The following is a 20,112-nucleotide window of genomic DNA, read 5'->3' as shown; positions in this document are numbered from 1 at the left end:
CAGTGGCTGCGTTGATTTTTTCGTACATGATCAATAGTTTTTGTCGACCCTGTTGTAAACAAACCACTGTCATATCCCTTATTACGTGAGGAATTGAGTTGATTCCTTCAAATTCGCTGGAGCCGGTTAACCTTTGCATCCTAGACATCACGAGTCAATGCCAGGTATCGTTGTAAAAACATTGCAAAACTTTACTGACGTGTCCAGATCTTTTTTCTTTCCATCAATTTAGCTATTTTGGAATTTAGTTGTTATAGAATCAGACCTATTGTAACAATTACATATGTGTTTCATTTAAAACAAAAATAAATATCCACATGTCTGAACCACCTAACGTTGGGTGCCCCTTATGCGTATTTTGTTAAGTACTTATTATAATAAATAATATATTTTGGCTTTTCTAATTGTCACTCAAAAAATCTATCTGATTTTCATTTTCTCTTTTAACTCTATTTTTCAAATGAAGTCTTTCGATGTTTGGTTAGCTTGATCTGAATATAGCAACAGTGTGAGTTAATTAACAATCATATTTAATGATTTCCTTCTTCACCAAGGAAGTTCTGAAAACGTGATATAACTGCATGGAACACCAAATTATAGAAAAAGTTTTTTCTAGCGGTCGCCCCTCGACAGGCAATGGCAAGCTTCCGAGTGCATTTCTGCTATGAAAAAGCGTTTCACAAAAAAACCGAGCTTCTTCGAGCTGCAACCACAACCGCTGTGTTGCACGATTTTTTAAATTATCACGTTCAATGTGAAATTCTGACAAAATCGACATCATAAAAACTTTGCAACACAATTGCATCATTATTTTCTTTGTCATTTTCAATATAAAATAACCGTCGAAATTATAAAGGAAAATATTCATATAAAACTCCATTATTTTTATTTACGTATTCTAGTTATACAAAATAAGAGCGTATGCAAGAGCATATGCATGTGAATGGCGTGTTAAGTAGGTCACAAGAGTTTTTGTATTGGAGCGAACAGTTTACGCAATTGATTTTTTGTGGGCTGTTTAGAGACTGTTGGAATAAAAAGACGAGCCGTTCACCTCAATCGCTCATAACGCTCTGTTTTATTTCATACTTTTTACAATAAGTTATACTCTCTTACGAACTAGCATACAAGCAAAATGAGAAGCTTATCTGTACATAAAATAGCACTTTTCAATCAATTTTAATCTGCAAATTCAATCAATTTAAAAAAGGTTGTGGGTTAGCTCCTCATTTTACTGATCAACTTTGTCCTTAATACATCCGGTATTTAATTTAAATATTTTTTTTTATATATTGTTCTCCAATAATATTTGACTGACAATTTATGAGTTTAAAATTTTTGGGTTTTTCTCACGTTTTTTCTTGAATAGCTGTCAAACATATTTTTGCTCCAATTGCCCCGCGTTTGGCGCCAATTAACAAAATAAACCGAGATTTTTTTATAATTTTATTATGACGTGCAATTCGGCTGCACGAGGTTTGGGTTTTAGAATCACAAATTCCCTTTGGTATCCCTGATGTCCAGTTTTGTAGCAAGGGAACTGTTTGTTAGCGGATGCACTGCATACATTATGATCCGTTTTTGTCTGCTGATGCTAGATATTATAGTCTGAGACACAATATTGCCGAAACAAGCTATAAATATTATATTTTGTACTTTCGTTTAACACTATGATAACCCTTTTAACTAATTTTATATCTTTGAATTTTAAGATAGACATTAGAATTATTTTATTCAGGATGTATTAATTTACCGGCTCCTGAATATACTTCTATTTCCAATTGATTATAATTTTATTGAAATGAAATAAATACTTATATATTCCTTACAATTTTATTGAGTATTTGAGCTCAGGGACCCTTATACACAGACACATATGGTTCAAAGATCTACGTAAACTAAAATTCAAATTAAAAAATAACTTATTGGTTTTGTCTTCCCATTCCTGCTTATAACAGCATTTTGGCCTGGAAAATAGATACATAAAAAAATTGGATTATTGAACAGTGCTATAAATACCTTCGTTATCTGAGACATTTGCAACGCCCATTACTTCCAATGATTTCATAAGAGAGCCAAGATTAGAACGATTATCGAGATATTTGCTATTGATTCTTAGAGTGCTGCGCTCACGGCTTTTCGTTTGCGTATGCCAAACAAGTATTTCAGTGCAATTACGTGCTTTTGGTTCAATTACACTCAATTCCAACCTAATGCTACGTAAAAAAAGATCCTCTTCGTAACCCGGTTTGTAAGGCATGCTAGCGTTCGGGTGTTCGGCCATATATGCCAGATTTGTTGCAAAGCCGGCCATATCTACTGGCCATCGCCTTTCCGCTACCCAAGAATCGAGAAATCCAACTACTTTACCCTATTAAACAACCCCATAAATAATTAAGAAACAAGCAATACTATTAAATACTTACGCTTCGAACAACTGGTCCACTAACGGAATACTCTTCAATTAAGCCCACTGGAAACATGGAAACACGTTGTGTGCTTCGTATTTCAGAAAATAATTTCAAATCATATGTATTGTCATCATCACCAAAATACAGAATCCCATTCGTGATACTCCGCTGTCGTAACCAGTGAATTGCTGCTCTGCGATTTGCCACACCACGTGGCAATGGTTTTTTTCTGCGGTAGAACTCAGGCATAGGACTCGCTAAGTGCGTAAACGGCAAACCTAATATGGAATATTCATAATTAACTGCAATTAAATTTCACGTACTTTTTTATGTTAAGTTTTCTCTGGTAAATGAACCATAAGTTCGAAACAACTGCACTCTAAATTGAGGCTTATATAATATTATTAATTATATGATAAGGTTAGCAAATGTCCGAGATGATTACTTTTAGTCAAATGTAAAGTTATGATGAGAGGAGTCAATTTAGCCATCTCTCCGTCCGTCCGTGCGTACGATAACTCGAACAAAAATGAATATGCTTAAATGAAACTTGGTACACGTATTAGATTTTGTTTAAAGTAGTTTTGTTTTGTTGTTGTAGCAGCATAAACATTCCCCATACATGTACGGGGAATGCTGCTGGAGTGACAGTCCTTGGCCGGAAATAAAGCCGGGTCGTTTAGGTAACGTAGAACCGATTGTGGGAATGGTTGGTGTTGCAGCAGCATAAACAAGTAGTTTGGTATTGGTATGTTGTTTAAAAAACAAAAAACCTTATATCTCTGTTGTAAATGGTACAAATGAAGAAAAAAAATTCGACGCAAGCGAAAAGCATACCGTTAAGAACTTAACAACGCTCGCCTAAACTTGGTATACGTTACTTCTGACCTCATTTAGTTCCGACATAAATATTATCGAAATTCGATATAAATCTAGCATACTCTTTATATTTTAAGGCTAAATTTCCGACCGCCCGTCTGATGTTACAAGCTACATATATCTGTCATTGTCTATGAGTGTGTTGATTCCAAAAAGTAACGTGAGTACAAAAAGGTAGCACTGGAGGTGGAAAGATTGCCTCTATCAATCCAGTGAATAAATCGGGCAGCAGAAATTAAGTTACCAATACAGGCCCACCTACAACCTAAAACAAACATCAACATTGATAAACATGAAACAACGGGACGCCTGAAGACGAACGGCAGTCAGTGTCTCGAATGACTGTCTGGTTTGGACGACAACAGCCTAATACGGTTCTTAAACCGCACAGACTGGATACAGTCATGCTGGAAATAACCGTTAAACAAGTTGGTAGCGAGGATGTAGCAACAAAGTAGTGCGGAAGTGCTAGTTGGATTCTGGATAAATCACCACTTTAACCAACCCAAACAAGCCTACCTCTAAATTAACGGTTTGCTTTAAATTCTTCCAAAAGGTGGTAAAAGACAAGGTTGTCTTCAAAGGAATAACGAGTTATAACTAAAAATCTGCAAAAGTCAAAGAGGTACCAAGCGATGCGTATTGGCCGCAGGATTAAACATCGAAGGAGCCAACTATTTTTTTCCGTTCAAAAGTTACTAACAAACAACTCTTTTATAATATTTATCTTTTCAATCACTAAATACGCGAAAGTAAGTACACTTAGGGTTCAATTCATATTGTAATATATTTCAGCTGTATTTCAATGAAATAATAATTTATATTAGCTGAATATTGTATGTCAAACCACGTTAAAAGCACGAACAACAGTCTTAATTTTTCGCTGATGACCCAATAAAAACAAAAGATATTTCCGATTCTGCAAATGCAAAGTAGGTGGCGCGACGATATATGCCTATAGAGCAACAAAACACCACTAGATATGTGTACATTGGTTTTCATCTACAAATCACCGTGTTTACATGGAAATTTTACTCTAAACAAGACCTAATCAACGAATTGCGGACGTTTCGATCTTGAGGATTGAAATAATTAGTAGATTGGCAAAACCTGTTCCACCTCCGCAACTCCTTTCAAGGCATCATTAAGTCCGCTCCTGTGCCTTTTCTTATTATCATCTAATTTTTTATTCCGCTTAACCGCGCTCACAGTGATTAAGCTGTAGTAAGAGTAAGAGCAACTTTTGTAAATTATACTCTACAACAACAGTGAATGAATGAAGCCGGCACCTTAATAGCGCGAATGACTTTCATTGAGAAGGTAAGCGTGTGAGCATTTTACACATAGGACACCAAGTAACAGCAACTGTAGGTTCTACGGTAGCTAAACTACAGGAAATTTTTCTATTTGCTTTAGGCTTGGTAGTCTTAGCTTAAGTTTAAGAAATTGAATGGATGGAAGATACAGTAGGTTCTGTTTTTATTGCGGTTTTGAAATAGTGCGGTTTTTTTTTAAATTACAAAATGCATGTCGACCTATCGGGAATTGTACATATAAACAATATTCTAAACCAGCTAAGCAAAAACTCATCACAGATTACATCAGAAATGCTAACCCTACAAGTATGGAACCGCCTGCATAACTATCTAGATCAGACGTGTACATTTCCTAAAGTGACGAAAGTGATATTACGCCAAATCCTAAACGAACGTGCAACATGTGGGTATTGTCTGATTCTATTTCTGACTTAAATTTATTTTTCGATTCTGACGTTTCTTAAATAAAGATATAATTTTCAAAAATACAATATTTTGTTTATGCGATTTTATTTAATTATTTCAGATTCATGCGGTCTATGGAACGTATCTATAGTTATAATATGGGACTAGTGCCCTTTTTTATTACATTATTTCAGATTTATGCGGTTTTAGCATTTGAAACGTATCTATAGTTTTACTATAGAACTAGTAGCTTTTTTTATGCTGTTTCTTGCGGAACGTATCTACCGCATAAAAACAGAACCTACTGTATATGGTTTGCTGAAGCAAAAAGAAATCTGGCATATTAATTTGAGCATGACCAGCGCTTTGTATGTACATGTATATTGTTTTATACTGAGTAACTTTTCATGGGACACTTCTTTATTGCACAGCTTACGAAATTGAATTTTACCATCATTTTAGAGATCGTGGTATTCTGAAACGTTTTTGAACAACCTGGCAGATCTTTCCTGTTTAACTTTTGGCATATTCTAGAAAAAAATATGCATAGATATTTCTATAAATCAAAATTAATACTTTTTTACCTTGCATTTGAGCTTATCAGAAACTTGCCAAAGCAGTTTTTGCTAAATTACATTTGAAATGTCAAGTTATAAAGAACACCCTTAGGAACTTGGTTCATTAAAATTCCATTTTAATTCCCGTTTTTCACTTGTAACATAATAACAGGTGGCATATGCAAAACAGAGTTACCAATAAAACTAAAAAACAAAAACATATTCGACCAAATATGCAAAAATATGATGTAACAAATATGGCTCAAACTTCTTATTTCTGCAAAAAATATAACATACAGAGATAAAACTAAAAATATGTATTCAAATGCATAAAGTTGGTTGCACTAGTTATTGCCTATTCAATTATTTAACTTACTGTGGTTGTCGCGAGTACGCGAGCAACAAAGCCTATATACTTATATAACAACTTCTCGTACCAGACTGAAAAACTAAATGCCCGCTTTGAATTATACTTAAAGATTTGAAACTTAGACTTGTTGTTCTTAGGTATAAATAATAAGGGGCAAGCTCATAATATTCAGATTTAAATACATACATACACATGGTAAATTCATGAATCTGGTAAGTAAAAATGCAAGATAGCTGATGTTCAAAATTCATTGTGTTATTGATTTTGGGTTGGAGAACACCAGGGTGGTTCATCAACATATCGTTTCTAACTCCATTGGAGAAACAAGTAATTCGCTCGAAGCCAACGGAGAATACTGACCTTCCCGCGACAGTCGATTCGGATTTATATTCGGCCAAGAGCTGTTATTCAGCACATTCCCCATAAAGAAATAGTGTACAAAAATTGGAGCGACTGCACAAGGAATAGTTACAGAAGAAATATATGCGCATTTAGAAGGGCCAAATACAATCTCCAACCAGACAGTAGAATCAGAAAATTATGAAATAGGACAGATTTGGAGAATTACATGGCTGCTTGATGGTATTCGTTTCATTCTTGGTCAAAAATTGACGGATAATGATGGCACTGCACGTATGTGCAACGGTGCGTTATAATGTTCGCCATCTTTGTTCATTCGGAGCTCTCCGCTCACTCGCATGAATTGAATGTAGTACTCATAAACCCACGTCTCATCCACAGGAATGATGCGTTTGATGGATGTTGAGTCGTATTCACCCTTGGAAATCATGTCTTTGGCGATATCGACGCGGTCTCTTTTTTGGATGAAATTCAGATCCTTTAGGACCAACATTCATATTCATCATTAAATACAACGTCCTGAACGGATCCATAACCACCCTTCTTTCACTTTGTCGATGTTTTCATCTATTTTATACGGCGATGGCCCGCCCCTACGTTCGCCATCCTCGATGAACTCATGATTTCTAAAGGTTTTGCAATATTTGATTCATTTGGAACGCAAAATTCAATGCAAACTCGTTGTTGCAAATTCAAATTCATTTTTAGAATGTCAAGCAATGACGATAAAATTCTGGTAGGATTGTTTATCACAGTTGTGACAACCTAACAAAAAACAGAATTCAAATCTGTTGACTTAGACGTAACTTTACGGTTTTCCGTATCACCGTATTTTTCTTGCAATATACCTCGATCATTTAGATGACTAAAACCATTACATTTTGTAGGCTATACTTATACCGAACAAGCAAACAAAACATATTAGAAGCAATAGTGGAGTTCGGTAGTCTGTGAGATGTAACTCCCACACCACTGAATAATCGGATATCAGCAAAATGGGGATATATCTTATAGAGCACTGATCATGATAGCTTTTTCGCTATCAAAATGACTGATTAAACGATTATCGAACTTAGTCTGCAAAATATCGATGTTGGATAAGGTGTGTTGTGCATAGTGATATACTGCTGAGCCAATAACTCACACACATCCAAAGTGCACTATTGCGGGCTTCATTTTTGAAGAAAAATTAGCTAAACTTACCGCTGCTCCAAAAATCATAGCAAAGCGTGGAATTTATTACAAGAGGTTTTTTCGAACCAAAACACGGCAATTTTGTTAACAGTCTTAACGTATCCACAAACAATATCGAGGCGTTCTTATATGAATTCAATTTCCGAATTTTTTGATTCTTTTAATAATCGAATAAGACCACCTATTATGCAGAAATCTGCTCAGATTAGTGCGGTTTGAGGCTTGTAGCGAGTTAATGTTGCCAAACTTGGTGACTATGCCAAATTAACTTTTATAAACCATTAACATTTTTACTTTGGATATGTGGACCTTATTATGCATATGAAGATATTTATATTGATAAGCGCTTATATTGTCTGATTTGGTAATTTGCATTGACCAATTTATATATATTTCGTTTGGTTGCGGTGTTACCACAAACGTAAATTTGAGAAGACTATTGAAACAGTAAGCCTCATATAAAAAAAAGTTATAAGTTAAAGACGTTTAAAAATATAATATTACATTTCAGCAATAAGATCAGCAAACTAATAATGATTTATTTACTAGAGTATGTATTTGTCTTACCTAATTCGATGAGTAAACCATCAAGATAACCATTGCACTCATCGTGATCATTTGCAAGTATCCAATGAATGCGTGGAACATGTAAAAGCGTGTACGCCAACCGAAGGAGTTCAGGTACCTGTTCCCGGCGTGGATATGTTGGTGTAACAAAATATATTATAGGCAAGGATTCGTAGTCGCCCAGAGGCCGGTTTTGAATATACACACGATTATCCGTAAATACTTCGCTGCAAACCAGTTGTGATTCATTGACCCGACTACGTACTGACTCATCTTAAAGAAAAAATATTATTCATAATAAATTTTATTTTTTTCCTTATCTAAATGTTACAGAAACCTGGTTCTGTTAAAAAGGGTAGACGAACAATTTACAACAGCAGGTACTATCAAGGTTCTAATTCTAGTTCAAAAGTATTTCAGATGAACTTACAGCACAGTACACCAAAAACAGATATGAATGAAAAATGCAATTTTTTTTTTAGTAGAAAAATAGGTTGGTGCGAAACTACCATTCGGAAGTGCACAAGTTTGACACTCCGGGCACGAAACACAAAATCAGGGCAAACGTTTTTTCTAATAGCGGTAACTACTCGGCAGAAAATGACAAACATCCGATACTATTTCTGCCATGAAAAAGCTCCTCATAAACATCAATCAGCTGTTCAAAAACAATATAAAACTGTAGGTCCCTGAATTTGTGTAAAAATATCAAGACACACACCATTATTTGGAGGAGGAGTTCGGCCAAATATCAAATAAAGGGTGTAAGCGTCAATTATATATAGTATATATATTATATATGAATATGTTTTTCAAACATTTTTTATTTTTGTGAAAGAAATATTTAATTAAGAACAATGCTTCTCTTGATTAATTTAAATCTCTCCCGGAATTTAAAGGAGATTAAACAACATCTTGTCTGGCCCTCTGTCGCACATTTTGCACTGAACTAATATACAAGAGTTGGAAAGAAACTTCGTAGCAGTGGGGATATTTAGAAATATTACAAAGGAATCTGCTAATACCACTTCGTCCGCCTTTAGTACAGTTTTAAGCTTTCGAGCAATTATTACTGGGCTGGATAAAGCAGTGGATAGAAAACTAACATTGACAATAAATAAACAACATTTTAGGCGTATTTATTTCTGGCCTTCGCCTCCCTCTATGCAATATTAGGTTTGCATCTAAGCCACCTGATCTCCCCACTGCTTTGGCAATTGCGCAGATATATTTTGGAGACAAGATGTTGTTCCGGTTATGGACAAAATGTCAATCTGTCCGTTGAAAATACATAGTCTGTTTCAGAATATATATATATATGTATATATATAATTGCCACGTACACGCTTTTTGGGAGTTTGGCCGAGCTCCTCCTCCTATTTTGTGGCGTGCGTCTTGATGTTTTTCCACAAATGGAGGGACCTACAGTTTCAAGAAAACTCCGAACGGCAGATATTTTTGGAAATATGGAAACAACCCCTAGTAGGGAACTAATACTACCTGAGCTAAACGGCATCACACCTCGTACATACAAAAAGACACCGCCGAAATATACTGAAAAGAAACTGATTCATTCTTTTAATACCGCAAATGGATTTTGTCTTAAATTCAGGAATATTCAGGGATTTATTAATAATAAATTTGGACTGGAATACCAACAATTACATCACCTACCAAACTATCAAATTTTTCACAACAAAGTCAGGAATAGCAATCTATATATTAATACGGAGAGCAAAATTTTGTCGTACCTTTTTTTAGTATTTATAGTCAGAGAAAAAAGTTGAAACATATACCCATGGATAGCATATGTGAAGATGGTTTGCACAATGTATTAAAATAGATACATAAGTGAATAGGTGCAGGTAAAATTAATCACACTATTTACCTGTATTATAGTATATCATGCTATAATATGTATCATGATATTATATATTTGTAGCATAATATAAAAGTTTATGAAACAACTGGAAACTTATATATTGTGAATCAATACTATTATAAATTTGATTCAGAAATTATGATGGTCATGGATTAATTAATGATTGTTTTTTATTATGCTTTTTCAAACAAAATTAATTTTTTTTCATAATACATGAAATTAAATGTTTCCAATTCATGAATAAAAAAATTATAATATTGTATTTGAAATACACAAAAATAGGATCGTTTAATGTAGGTAAAATGGGATATTTTTCACATTTAATTTTACTACATCTATTCACATATATCATGTAAAAAGTTTTAACATAAGCTATCCATTTATATATGTTTCAACTTTTTGTCTGACTATAATTACTAAAAAAAGGTATGACTAAATTTTGCTCTCCGTATTTATATTATATAACGTTGAATAACGTCAAAATTTTGACGTATGGGCGATCCTAGTATTAGTTAAAAATGCAATAAACGCTTCAAATCATAAGACATCCACTAACCAACTTTTGCACCGAAGCATAACCATACACGGACTAAAAGACTTATATATTACAAATATCTACAAAGAAAAGGACATAAACTCAACACAACAGCTGCTGCAAGACTTACCACAAATGAACTCAGGACATCATATAGTCGCAGGGGACGTAAATGCTCAAAATACTCCAACACTTCTGAACACAAGGAACATACTTCAGTAGATGTAAAGGGTTTTTCAATAATGGAGGGTAGATGTTGAAATAGAATAAAATGGCATTTGCTGTGTGGATCGTAGCGCCGTCCTGCTGGAACCACATGTCGTCTAGGTCCATATGGTTCAATATGGGCCATAAGAAATTGGAAGGGCCACCACGTCTACCGAAAAATGGGCGCAATGCGCGCAACGTTTACGTTAATGAACACTCATTTTGATAATAAAGTTTTATCATTTGAACGTGCTGTTCAATCGTATAACTTGCCATGATGATTTAGCATAAACAACTGAACAATTGAAAAACCCTTTATCTATGGCTTCAAGTGATTTGGCAGGTTGCTTTTTCTGGAGTTGTCTATCCCAGTTTTTATATAAAATGGAAGCACCAAGATCGAGAAAGCAGCCCTTGGTCGGGAAAAACCCGAGTCATTCCGGTAACGTAGAACCGGTTGCCATGTTTGTTTGTTTGGTTGTTAACAGTAATAGCTAAAGGTAGGCCCAGGAAACATGGTGTTTCGACGGGTTGGGTCCAGAGGGAGAGGGGTGTTAGATGAGTCGGTTTTAGAGGGCATGTGAAAAGGTGGTTAGTGTCGTGCGGGGTGCCTTCACATGCCGGGCATATGTTTGGTATGTCGGCGTCGATTCTGGATAAGTAGGAGTTTAACCTGCTACAGTATCCAGAACGTAATTGTGCCAGTGTTACACGTGTCTCACGGGGAAGCTCGAGCTCTTCATCTGCTATGGCTGGTGGTTGGACTCCGATTACGGCATTCACAGGACGGGAGCTTAAGAAGGTGGTGACGGTCTCCCGGTGAATGTCGTTTATTGACTGTCTAAACACTGTCTGGTGTTTAGCCATGTTCTATTACTGTTAACAAACAAGCAAGAAAAAATTCATAGGAAGATTTAAGGAAAACAAAGCAAACTGGGAACTTTTCCGAAATAAAAGAAAACCAACCGATGTCCGAAACAAAAAAACTTCCCAGTATAGTTTAATGCAGGGATCAGAACCCTTAAATGATAAAAGAAAGCTTGGAGAAAGGTTAGGAAAAGAAAAACAAGAATTATTAATTTAAAAATATTGTGTGCACAGGTTAGAAGAGCTTGCAAAAAGGGAAAAGGAGAAACGTGGAAATGTTTCGTAGATTCCCTAAGCTCAGCGATAGATGCTAAAACATTATCTCACATCCGGAACAAAAAGCGAATCACCTAGCAAGAGTATAGAGCTCAGTAGGGGCAAACTCCAAATTCGATAGAAGCCTTATTCAACACCTAGCAGGAGTATGGAGCAAGAGCTACAATAGTATAGAGCTCAGTAGGGGCAAACGCTAAATTCGATAGAAACCTTATACAACAAAAATTAAATATGAACATTGACGGCTTATAATGTGTTGGAAACAACCTAAATCTTATTGTAGGCACAGTAACACTCTCAGAATTACATTTTGCACTCTAAAGAAACATCGCCCGGCAAGGACAAAATTACTTATGCTATAATAAAAAATTCGTCAAGTGTCTTCAAAACAAGATTGAGGCAACTTTATAGCAATATTTTAAAAACAGGTATTTATCCACATGACTGGGTAAGAACCAAACGGTGGATACCGGCACATTTCCTTGCTTCCTGTACTATCGAAAATTTTTGACAAAATAGTGTCAAGAAGATTGGGGGAGGCATGTGATGAAAAATACTCAAAATTCAACATGCATACATGGGAAACCACGGAGCACACACACTTTTTCATCTATTAGAATCAAAAATAAAGAACAACTTAAATCATCAAAAACAGCGCATAATTGTGTGAAGGCCTCGAAAAAGCATTCGACAGGGTAGTATCAACGGTAGAAATAAAGAAATTACACGATTGCGGCATACCCAAACTATTTTTGAAATTAGCATCATCTTTCTCTCGAAGAATCTCCGTGAATGTTATCTATCTCAGAATTACATACTAGATAATGGAATTCCGCAAGGTTTCCCGTTCTCAGTATTTATTTTCAATGCTTACACGAATACATTGTCAAAAACATTAAAAGAGAAACACGGAATTGATTTTATTTCATTTCTTCGCATTGTACTCAAGAAAACGTATCGCAAAGCTTAAACGCCATTGATAAAAAATATACGAATGGTCGAAAAAAGTGGGCCAGAGAAACTGTATCCATTACACTGAGAAACAAAAGCATCGAACTGAAAACAAAATGAGAACCTTGGGTATAACGCCGAACTAGCAGCAATTAATATTGCCGTTCACGACGCATTCAAAATCAACAAACGGGCCGTCATTTTCTCGGACAGCACCGATATGTAATGGGAAGAATAAAGGAACAGAGCGAAATTAAACTAATATGGATACCAGGTCATATGGGAATAACAGGCAATGAGCTAGCTGACAAATCTGCGAAGCAAACTTTTAACATACCACTCGTAGCAGAGACTCCTTGCTTAGCCACTGCCTTGACAAACTTTCATAGATCGTATCTCAGAACATTAAGAGATAGCTTGTGGGACTCGTCGACCTGTTTCTTAGGGACGCACTACCCCAAAGATCTCTCACGCGAAAAATGCATCACAATAGCCAGAATAAGAGTAGGTGTATCAAAATCTATATCTGCGCGCTACTACAGCCACCTAACCCCACGAGAAAGCAGGCGGTGTAATACACCTCTTAATATAGAACACATTCTAAAGAACTGCCCCATCTACGGTACCCTAGACAGGGGCTGAAGAGGTGCACCGCAAAGTACCTGAGTGGTCGTCATTCGTCCATGCTATTTCAAGACCAAGCATCAAAACAGAGAAAAATAAAGCAAGGAGTTCCGCAGGGCGCTCTCGCCCTTGCTTTTTAACTTCTATATTTCGAAACTCTCCCAGCCACCAGAGGGAGTCTCCCTGGTCTCATACGCCGACGACTGCACGATAATGGCGTCGGGCAATGACACAGATGGTCTGTACGCCAAAGTAAATGTCTACCTCGCCTGGCTTTCTCGCTTCTTCACTGCCGAGAACCTACAATTTTCCCCCAATATGACCTCTTCACCCCCTGGGCAAAGGAGGTCAAACTGCAACTTAAGGTAGAAGTTGATGACACGCCAATTCCGACTGTAAACAAACCCAGCATATTGGGAGTTACCTTCAACAGTTTGCTCTCCTTCTCAGCGCATACAACCGCTATTGCCTAACACCCTAAAGATGAGCTAGACGAAGACGACCGGTGATTATACTACACTGACAGAGCAAAGTTTCTGCTACAACAACAACTGCCCTATCTCTACAGCAGCAATCTAAGTACGAAGAAAGTAAATATGAAGCGTCGACGAAATATAAGAAAAATTGTTAAAAATCGTAGTAGACTAAAGCAGCTTGATTATTTACGATCCATTTGTCATACCATTTCTCTTGCTACTTATTTTTTTTATTAAATTATATATGTATTGAAATCTCTTATTCGAACTTTTGTTCTAATTATACATATACATATGTGCTTACATATGTATGCAAGTATCCACCTCGATTTAGACGTAATCTAAACGCCTTCCAATCAAACCATGAGGATTTCATGTTTGGGCCATATTGGCCTTTAAAGTTTTTTTTAGTCTTGAACAATTGCCTTTTTTAAGAGACTGATCGATGTAAATAAGACGCTGCCGTCGTCAAAAATTTAAATATATAAACAGAAGAATGAAACAGACAAATTTCAGTTTAACCAATTAATTTCCGTTAAAGACGTCGAACGTTGAAAATAATCAGAACCTCTTTGGAGACACGATATTGGTGGATGGTGCCGATTATTCCAAGATCAACAGGTTCTGATGAAATAAAAGCTTGCTTGAAATAGTCGAATTTGTGGAGATAGATTAAAACTCCCAAGTTGACCACAAATATACGAGTTGCTTTAAAAAACGGCCAAATGGTGTATGTATTTTCCAAACAATTATTATATTGGGAACGACAATTAAAATGTTAAATCTCGGCCTAATTGCATTTGAATAAATCGATCGATTACGTTATTGATGAAGTAAACTATCCAACTGAATTAATATTTCATTTACCAGGAATGCCACCACACAATTTACAGTGTCAAGGTAGGCTCGGTTATAATCATATTGCGTATCCTGAACGAGCCAAAACTGTGCAATGGTACAAGACTCCATGTTAAGAAGTTCATGAACATGATTAAATCAACGATAACAGTAAGAATGGAGAAAGGTAATAGGTTTTTTATTCCGAGAATACCTATGATTCCAACCGGTTTGACATTGTAATTTAAACGTATCTAGTTTCCGTGTTGCAAGCATTCGCAATAAAGATTAATAAATCGCAAGGCCAATCTGTGGAAGTTGCGTGGAGAAGCCTAAATAAGACCTTTATATGTAAGGTGCTCGAGAGTCACTCCGAACGGAGAGCAAAATGTATAATTTATCATTAAATGTAACTATAAAAGTATTTTAATCGCAAATTGCAAATCGCAAACGAGACAACATAACGTAAGCGTAATCGGTAATTTATCTTTACATTCAATGTTAAAGCTTGCACGGGAGACACCGGACATAAGCGTCGATATTTATATATATATAATTGACGTTTACACCCTTTGTTGGATGTTTGACTGAGCTACTCCTCCTATTTGCCTTGTGCGTCTAAATACTTTTCCACAAATGGAAAGACCTTCAGTTTTACATATATGACCTGCGGTTATTGAGTTATGAAAAGCATTTTTTCGCAGAAATTTACCCGGAAGTTTGCCTGACAAGGGGCGACCACTATTAGAAAAAGCTTTTCTATCATTCGGTGTTTCATACCCCGGCACTTCCGAATGGTAGTCACGCACCACCTCCTTTGAATTACGGCGTTCACAGCATATAATACACAAAAAAAATTGTGATACTTATGTATAATTATTAATTATTCATATTCTAAAAAACGGCGCATGATTATTTAAAACCGTTCATAACTTTTTAATAAAAAAAACCATTCCGTTAAAGTGGCATTCTGTATCATTAATTACTCATTCAGTACCGCACCTACCGGCCGTGTTACACAACATTAACACAATTCTACTGCATTTTTGACATTTCCACCAAGATATTTTGCTAGATAATGTTAATTATTGTAATAATTCACTAACAAAAATGCAAGCACAAATAAACCTCGGAAAATAGTGTCAGTCTATATGTAGTTTTTTGAAGTTTATTTGATACATTTTTTTATTTCCATCAAATTAATTTAAAACCTTGGTATTCTAAATACATATGTATATGCCTAACGTATTTTATATGCGGAACTGAAACAATATGAATAATGTAGATAACAAAATATAATTACCTGACGGAGTGTTCACAGAGTGATCCGACACGTTTGTAGTAAACGTACCCCAAAGAATATACAAAAGAAAGCAGATCACGAGAAATATTACACCAATCTTTCGAATCGTATTACTTCTAGACCATGCATATGTTGTCGAAAATCTGTTTCCAACGACTGGTTGTTCTCCATTTAATACTTTAGAATAATATACATTTTGCTTCTGTGCATCCTCTTTATACCGAATCGGTACGTTAAACATAATTGGTCCTAAATTAATTTACACAAATATTTCAATAACAGGATTTGGTTTAGATCCCATATCGTCAAAGTTTTCATTTGTTTTGAAAAAAAATTATTCAATTATATTATTTGTCGTATGGACGAGATAAATAAAAATCGATAGTCATATCGACCATTGTACCGGCAAATTTTTCAACAGCTTTCAGGCACAAATATATTAGTTAAGGACTGTTTACATACATGACGATTTATGCTTAAGTTTAGTTGAGCGTTCCAGCTGATGTGTATTGTAACTACTACATTTCAGTAATTCTGAAATTTTAATTGCTTTCTTGCATTCATGGACATTTTTGGATGATACACTGTGTAATTTTATCGTACAGCCATACAGCAAATATCTCAGCTTGAAACACACAGTACATTGATGGTGTTACTACATGGAACCAAGCTTTTGCGCCATTCATCGTCTTCAATAACGGTCTTTAGTGGTTTTCCAAAACTCATAACTGGAACCATATACATAGTGTGAATTTACTGGGACATTCGCAGTAATAGAGCTGTGTGCGAAAGTTCTAGAGGTAATGTGTTCGGTTGTTTGTAGCCTCACATCGTAGTTTGCAGCCCGATTTTCAGCATAGAGATCAATCGGTGTTAGGTTGAGAATAGCCTCGAGAACTGCCGTAGGAGTTGATTTCATAGCTCCCATAATGCAAAGCGCAGCATTGCTGGTCCAGGTGTGTATTGTTTTAAGAGCGTCGCTCATTAGAGCGCTTAGTGTAGATAGAACTTTCCTGTAATAACTATAGCAATATCATCTGCATATGCAATCAGTCTGGGAGCTCTACCTTCCAATCGAGCGAGTATTTGGTTTACGACTAGCAACCAGAGAAGTGAAGTGGCGAGAAGGCACCCCCTTGAGGAGTGCTTACCTCGTTAAAATAGTCTCATTCCATTCTACCACATTAAGGCATTTCAACACCATTAAGGCTTTCTAAAATAGCGTAAGTTAATGCATTGTTGAATGCCCCACCAATGTCCAGAAATACTCCCAAAGTATTCCTTATATTCCAAAGCCCTTTCAACATTAACGACCTGAATATGTAGTGCGATGGATCTGTCCTTAATGTACGCGTGTTGTAATTTTGACAGACTTTAGGACCTAACTTGTCCCCTATACAGTTTGCCAAAAGTTTTTCAAAGATTGTGAGAATGAACGGCGTAAGACTAATCGGCCTACAATCTTTTGAGTACAGATGGCCACTTTTAATTCCCTTGAGTATAAAGATGACCCACGCGACTCTCCAATTTGCCGGTATATAGTTTAACCTCAAACATCCCTTTTGTGTCAAGGCCGGAATGATACCATCTGGTCCAGGCGATTTGAAAGATTCAAATTAATTGATTGCCCAATCCAGTCTTTCAAATTAATTGAAGGTGTAAGGAGAAACTCGGCTGAGGTTAGTTCACTGCGGTGAAGATTATTTGCAGAACCTTCAGCATTTGCCTTTGGTTCTACCGCGAGGTAGAAGATTTAGAGAAGAAATAAGGATTTCCTCAAATCCGAGGTCCTTGTCCTTTGCCTTTTTGAGACGAAGGTTCACAATCCCCAGGCCCCACGACATTTTTCCGAAGCGTGGGTAGACAATATTCTCGTCCAACTTGTTGATTTGGAGGATTTAAATTTGTCCCTCGCCTTTAACGGGCTTTAAGACAACACTCTTCAATGACCCCTTGGTGCATCAGGATTTTGCCGTTGTAGCAGGCGTAGCGTATTTTCTCGCTTTACCACTCGAGGGATAAGGGCCTTCGCTTTGGGCAGAGCCGGAATGCTGTTACGATCCACTACTTCCAGTGATGCACCTTTCCATAGGCCTTTGAGCGTTTTATAATCTTAACTCCTTTAGGGTCGGCTCATCCATACATTTTAGTATATTTACTCCGCTGAACTAGCCAGCGCCATCGAATGATGGCATTGGAGAGTCTGTTCAGCATCCATTTTTGCGATCATGGCGTGTATTAGTTTTATCTCTACTACCTTTCAATTGTCTTGCAACATCTGTCCCAGAGCATTGCTATGGCCGACAAGTGTCACGATCAAGTGTCGTTTAGCCACCATCTCTGCCATAGCTGCTTTTATGTGAACACTTTCGGCTCTTTGGTATTTCTAGCCGTCATCTTTGGTTTTATGTTGTAGGTAGCATCATCTTCTTGCTTCTCTTACCTGAAGGACCTTCGCATTTCGTTGATCGCTGCCGTTTGCTTGTTAGTTCCGTCTCGATAAGGTTTGCAAGTTTCGTTTCGCCCTTTTCCTTTATCGAACTCCAGCATGGTTTTTCTTCTGGTAAACCAACCGTTACATTATATGCCTTCTGCCAGGCACCCCAAAGCTATGACTTGAGAAAGGCCTTATATAGCATAGGCCGCGCAATGATCATGGACACGCTAAGATCACAGCATGGCCCGACAGGGGAAGGATGATGGCCATTGTGTGAAACAACCGACCAATTGCTTTAAATGTCGCCAGCAACATTTCTTTGTGCTTGACTCAAATGCTGGCGGATAGCGATTTGAGGACTTTGTTGCCGTTTTGGATATTAGTAGCAATTGCGGTTATATGAGCCCCAAAGCAACCAAAATTTTGGGATTGTTAACGGTTGGTATTGGTATATCATCGACTTTCACTATTAGCTGCAGTTTGATCTCATTCGCCCAGGTGGTAAAGGGGGTCGCCGTGGATTTAGTGGTGAAAAGCAAAAAAATCCCTCGCAGTGAAAAAGCGATAAAGGCTGGTGAGGTAAACGTTCACTTGGAATCTTTAGCATGTTATTGTCGGACACCACTATGGAGCAATGATCAGCATATGAAATCAGTGAAATTTCCTCTGGTGGTAGGGGGAGCCACCCTGCGGCATTCCTTGCTTTATCCCCCTCTATTTTGAATTGTGGTCTCGAAAGATGACAGATAATTGCCAACAACCTCTTCAGACCAGGCGGAAAGGTCAACTTTTGGATATTAGTTAGTAGCGTGGAATGACTGACTGTGTCGAAAACCTTCAACATAGGCCGACTATAGCAAAAGCTTTCAGTATGTCCAACGCTACTTGGACAGTCCTCTCGCAGAGGCGCTGTTGCTTAACCCACGATTAACTTGAGTGTTTTTGGCGGTGAATACTGTACTGATACTGTGCATTCCACGGACACCATGTTGATGTATACCTGGAGTCTGTCCTTTCAAGGGTCAAGTGTCTTCAGTATAGGTGAAAGGAGAGCTATCGGGTGATAAGGCTCCCCTTGGTTGGCGGGTATACCAGCTTTCAATAGTGAGGCTACTCTCCTTGTTTCTACTAGTCAGGAATTATGAGTAACCAAGGATCTATCGACTGGAGGATGCAAAAAATTTCCAGCTCAAAAACCTCACGCACAACCACCGAAAGTGATTGGCACCCTGTCAACGTCCTTCGTAATGTTCGATAGGAACCAGAGTTTACTCACACCAGATTGCAGGTCTTCCGAACATCGAAATTTAGATCCTTTATTCGGAGATTTCCGGGATCGGCTTAGGTGGTTACGCTCGTTTGCTTTCGAACACCTGCTTCAGCTGGGATATTGGGAAGTATTCCCATTGGACGCAGGATATAAACACGGCTCTACCCAGATATTTTACGTCTGTGGTCCCAGAGTAGAATTAGCCGATTTGGGAGGATTGTTATGTTATAGTGTATTGGTGGGAGCGTGCCCTACATATCATTGTTGTGACGCTACCTTTGAGATGTTTCTGACATTTTGAATGTAAAAAAAACAACTGCCTGCTTTTCGCCTCTTGATTGATTGAGACGCCGTTTTTGCTGAGTTCGGCATCTATTGGTTCTCTCGC

General features: G+C 37.0%; 1 protein-coding gene across 1 annotated transcript; it reads right to left on the bottom strand.

The window, feature by feature from the left end:
• Positions 1 to 1,049: 1,049 nt before the first annotated feature.
• Positions 1,050 to 16,404, bottom strand: LOC129247733 (galactosylgalactosylxylosylprotein 3-beta-glucuronosyltransferase S). Its single transcript, XM_054887010.1, has 5 exons — positions 16,018 to 16,404; positions 8,060 to 8,332; positions 2,427 to 2,689; positions 2,020 to 2,371; positions 1,050 to 1,967 (listed from the first exon to the last, which is right to left on the bottom strand). The coding sequence occupies exons 1-5, from the start codon at positions 16,256 to 16,258 to the stop codon at positions 1,906 to 1,908; spliced, it is 1,191 nt and encodes a 396-aa protein (XP_054742985.1). The 5' UTR covers positions 16,259 to 16,404; the 3' UTR covers positions 1,050 to 1,905.
• Between the last annotated feature and the right edge of the window lie 3,708 nt (positions 16,405 to 20,112).

Source organism: Anastrepha obliqua, chromosome 5 (assembly GCF_027943255.1).
Source record: "Anastrepha obliqua isolate idAnaObli1 chromosome 5, idAnaObli1_1.0, whole genome shotgun sequence".
Classification (NCBI taxonomy): domain Eukaryota; kingdom Metazoa; phylum Arthropoda; class Insecta; order Diptera; family Tephritidae; genus Anastrepha; species Anastrepha obliqua.
The sequence above is the reverse complement of the archived record's forward strand: the minus strand, read 5'-3'. Positions and strand labels throughout refer to the sequence as shown.

Bases quoted from the DNA above. Each gene is read 5' to 3' on its own strand.
- LOC129247733 (XM_054887010.1), bottom strand. From the start codon at position 16,258: ATGTTTAACGTACCGATTCGGTATAAAGAGGATGCACAGAAGCAAAAT. The intron at 8,333-16,017 runs GTAATTATATTT...TTTTTCTTTAAG, and splicing joins CTCTGTGAACACTCCGTCAG to ATGAGTCAGTACGTAGTCGG. The intron at 2,372-2,426 runs GTAAGTATTTAA...GTTGTTTAATAG, and splicing joins GTGGACCAGTTGTTCGAAGC to GGTAAAGTAGTTGGATTTCT.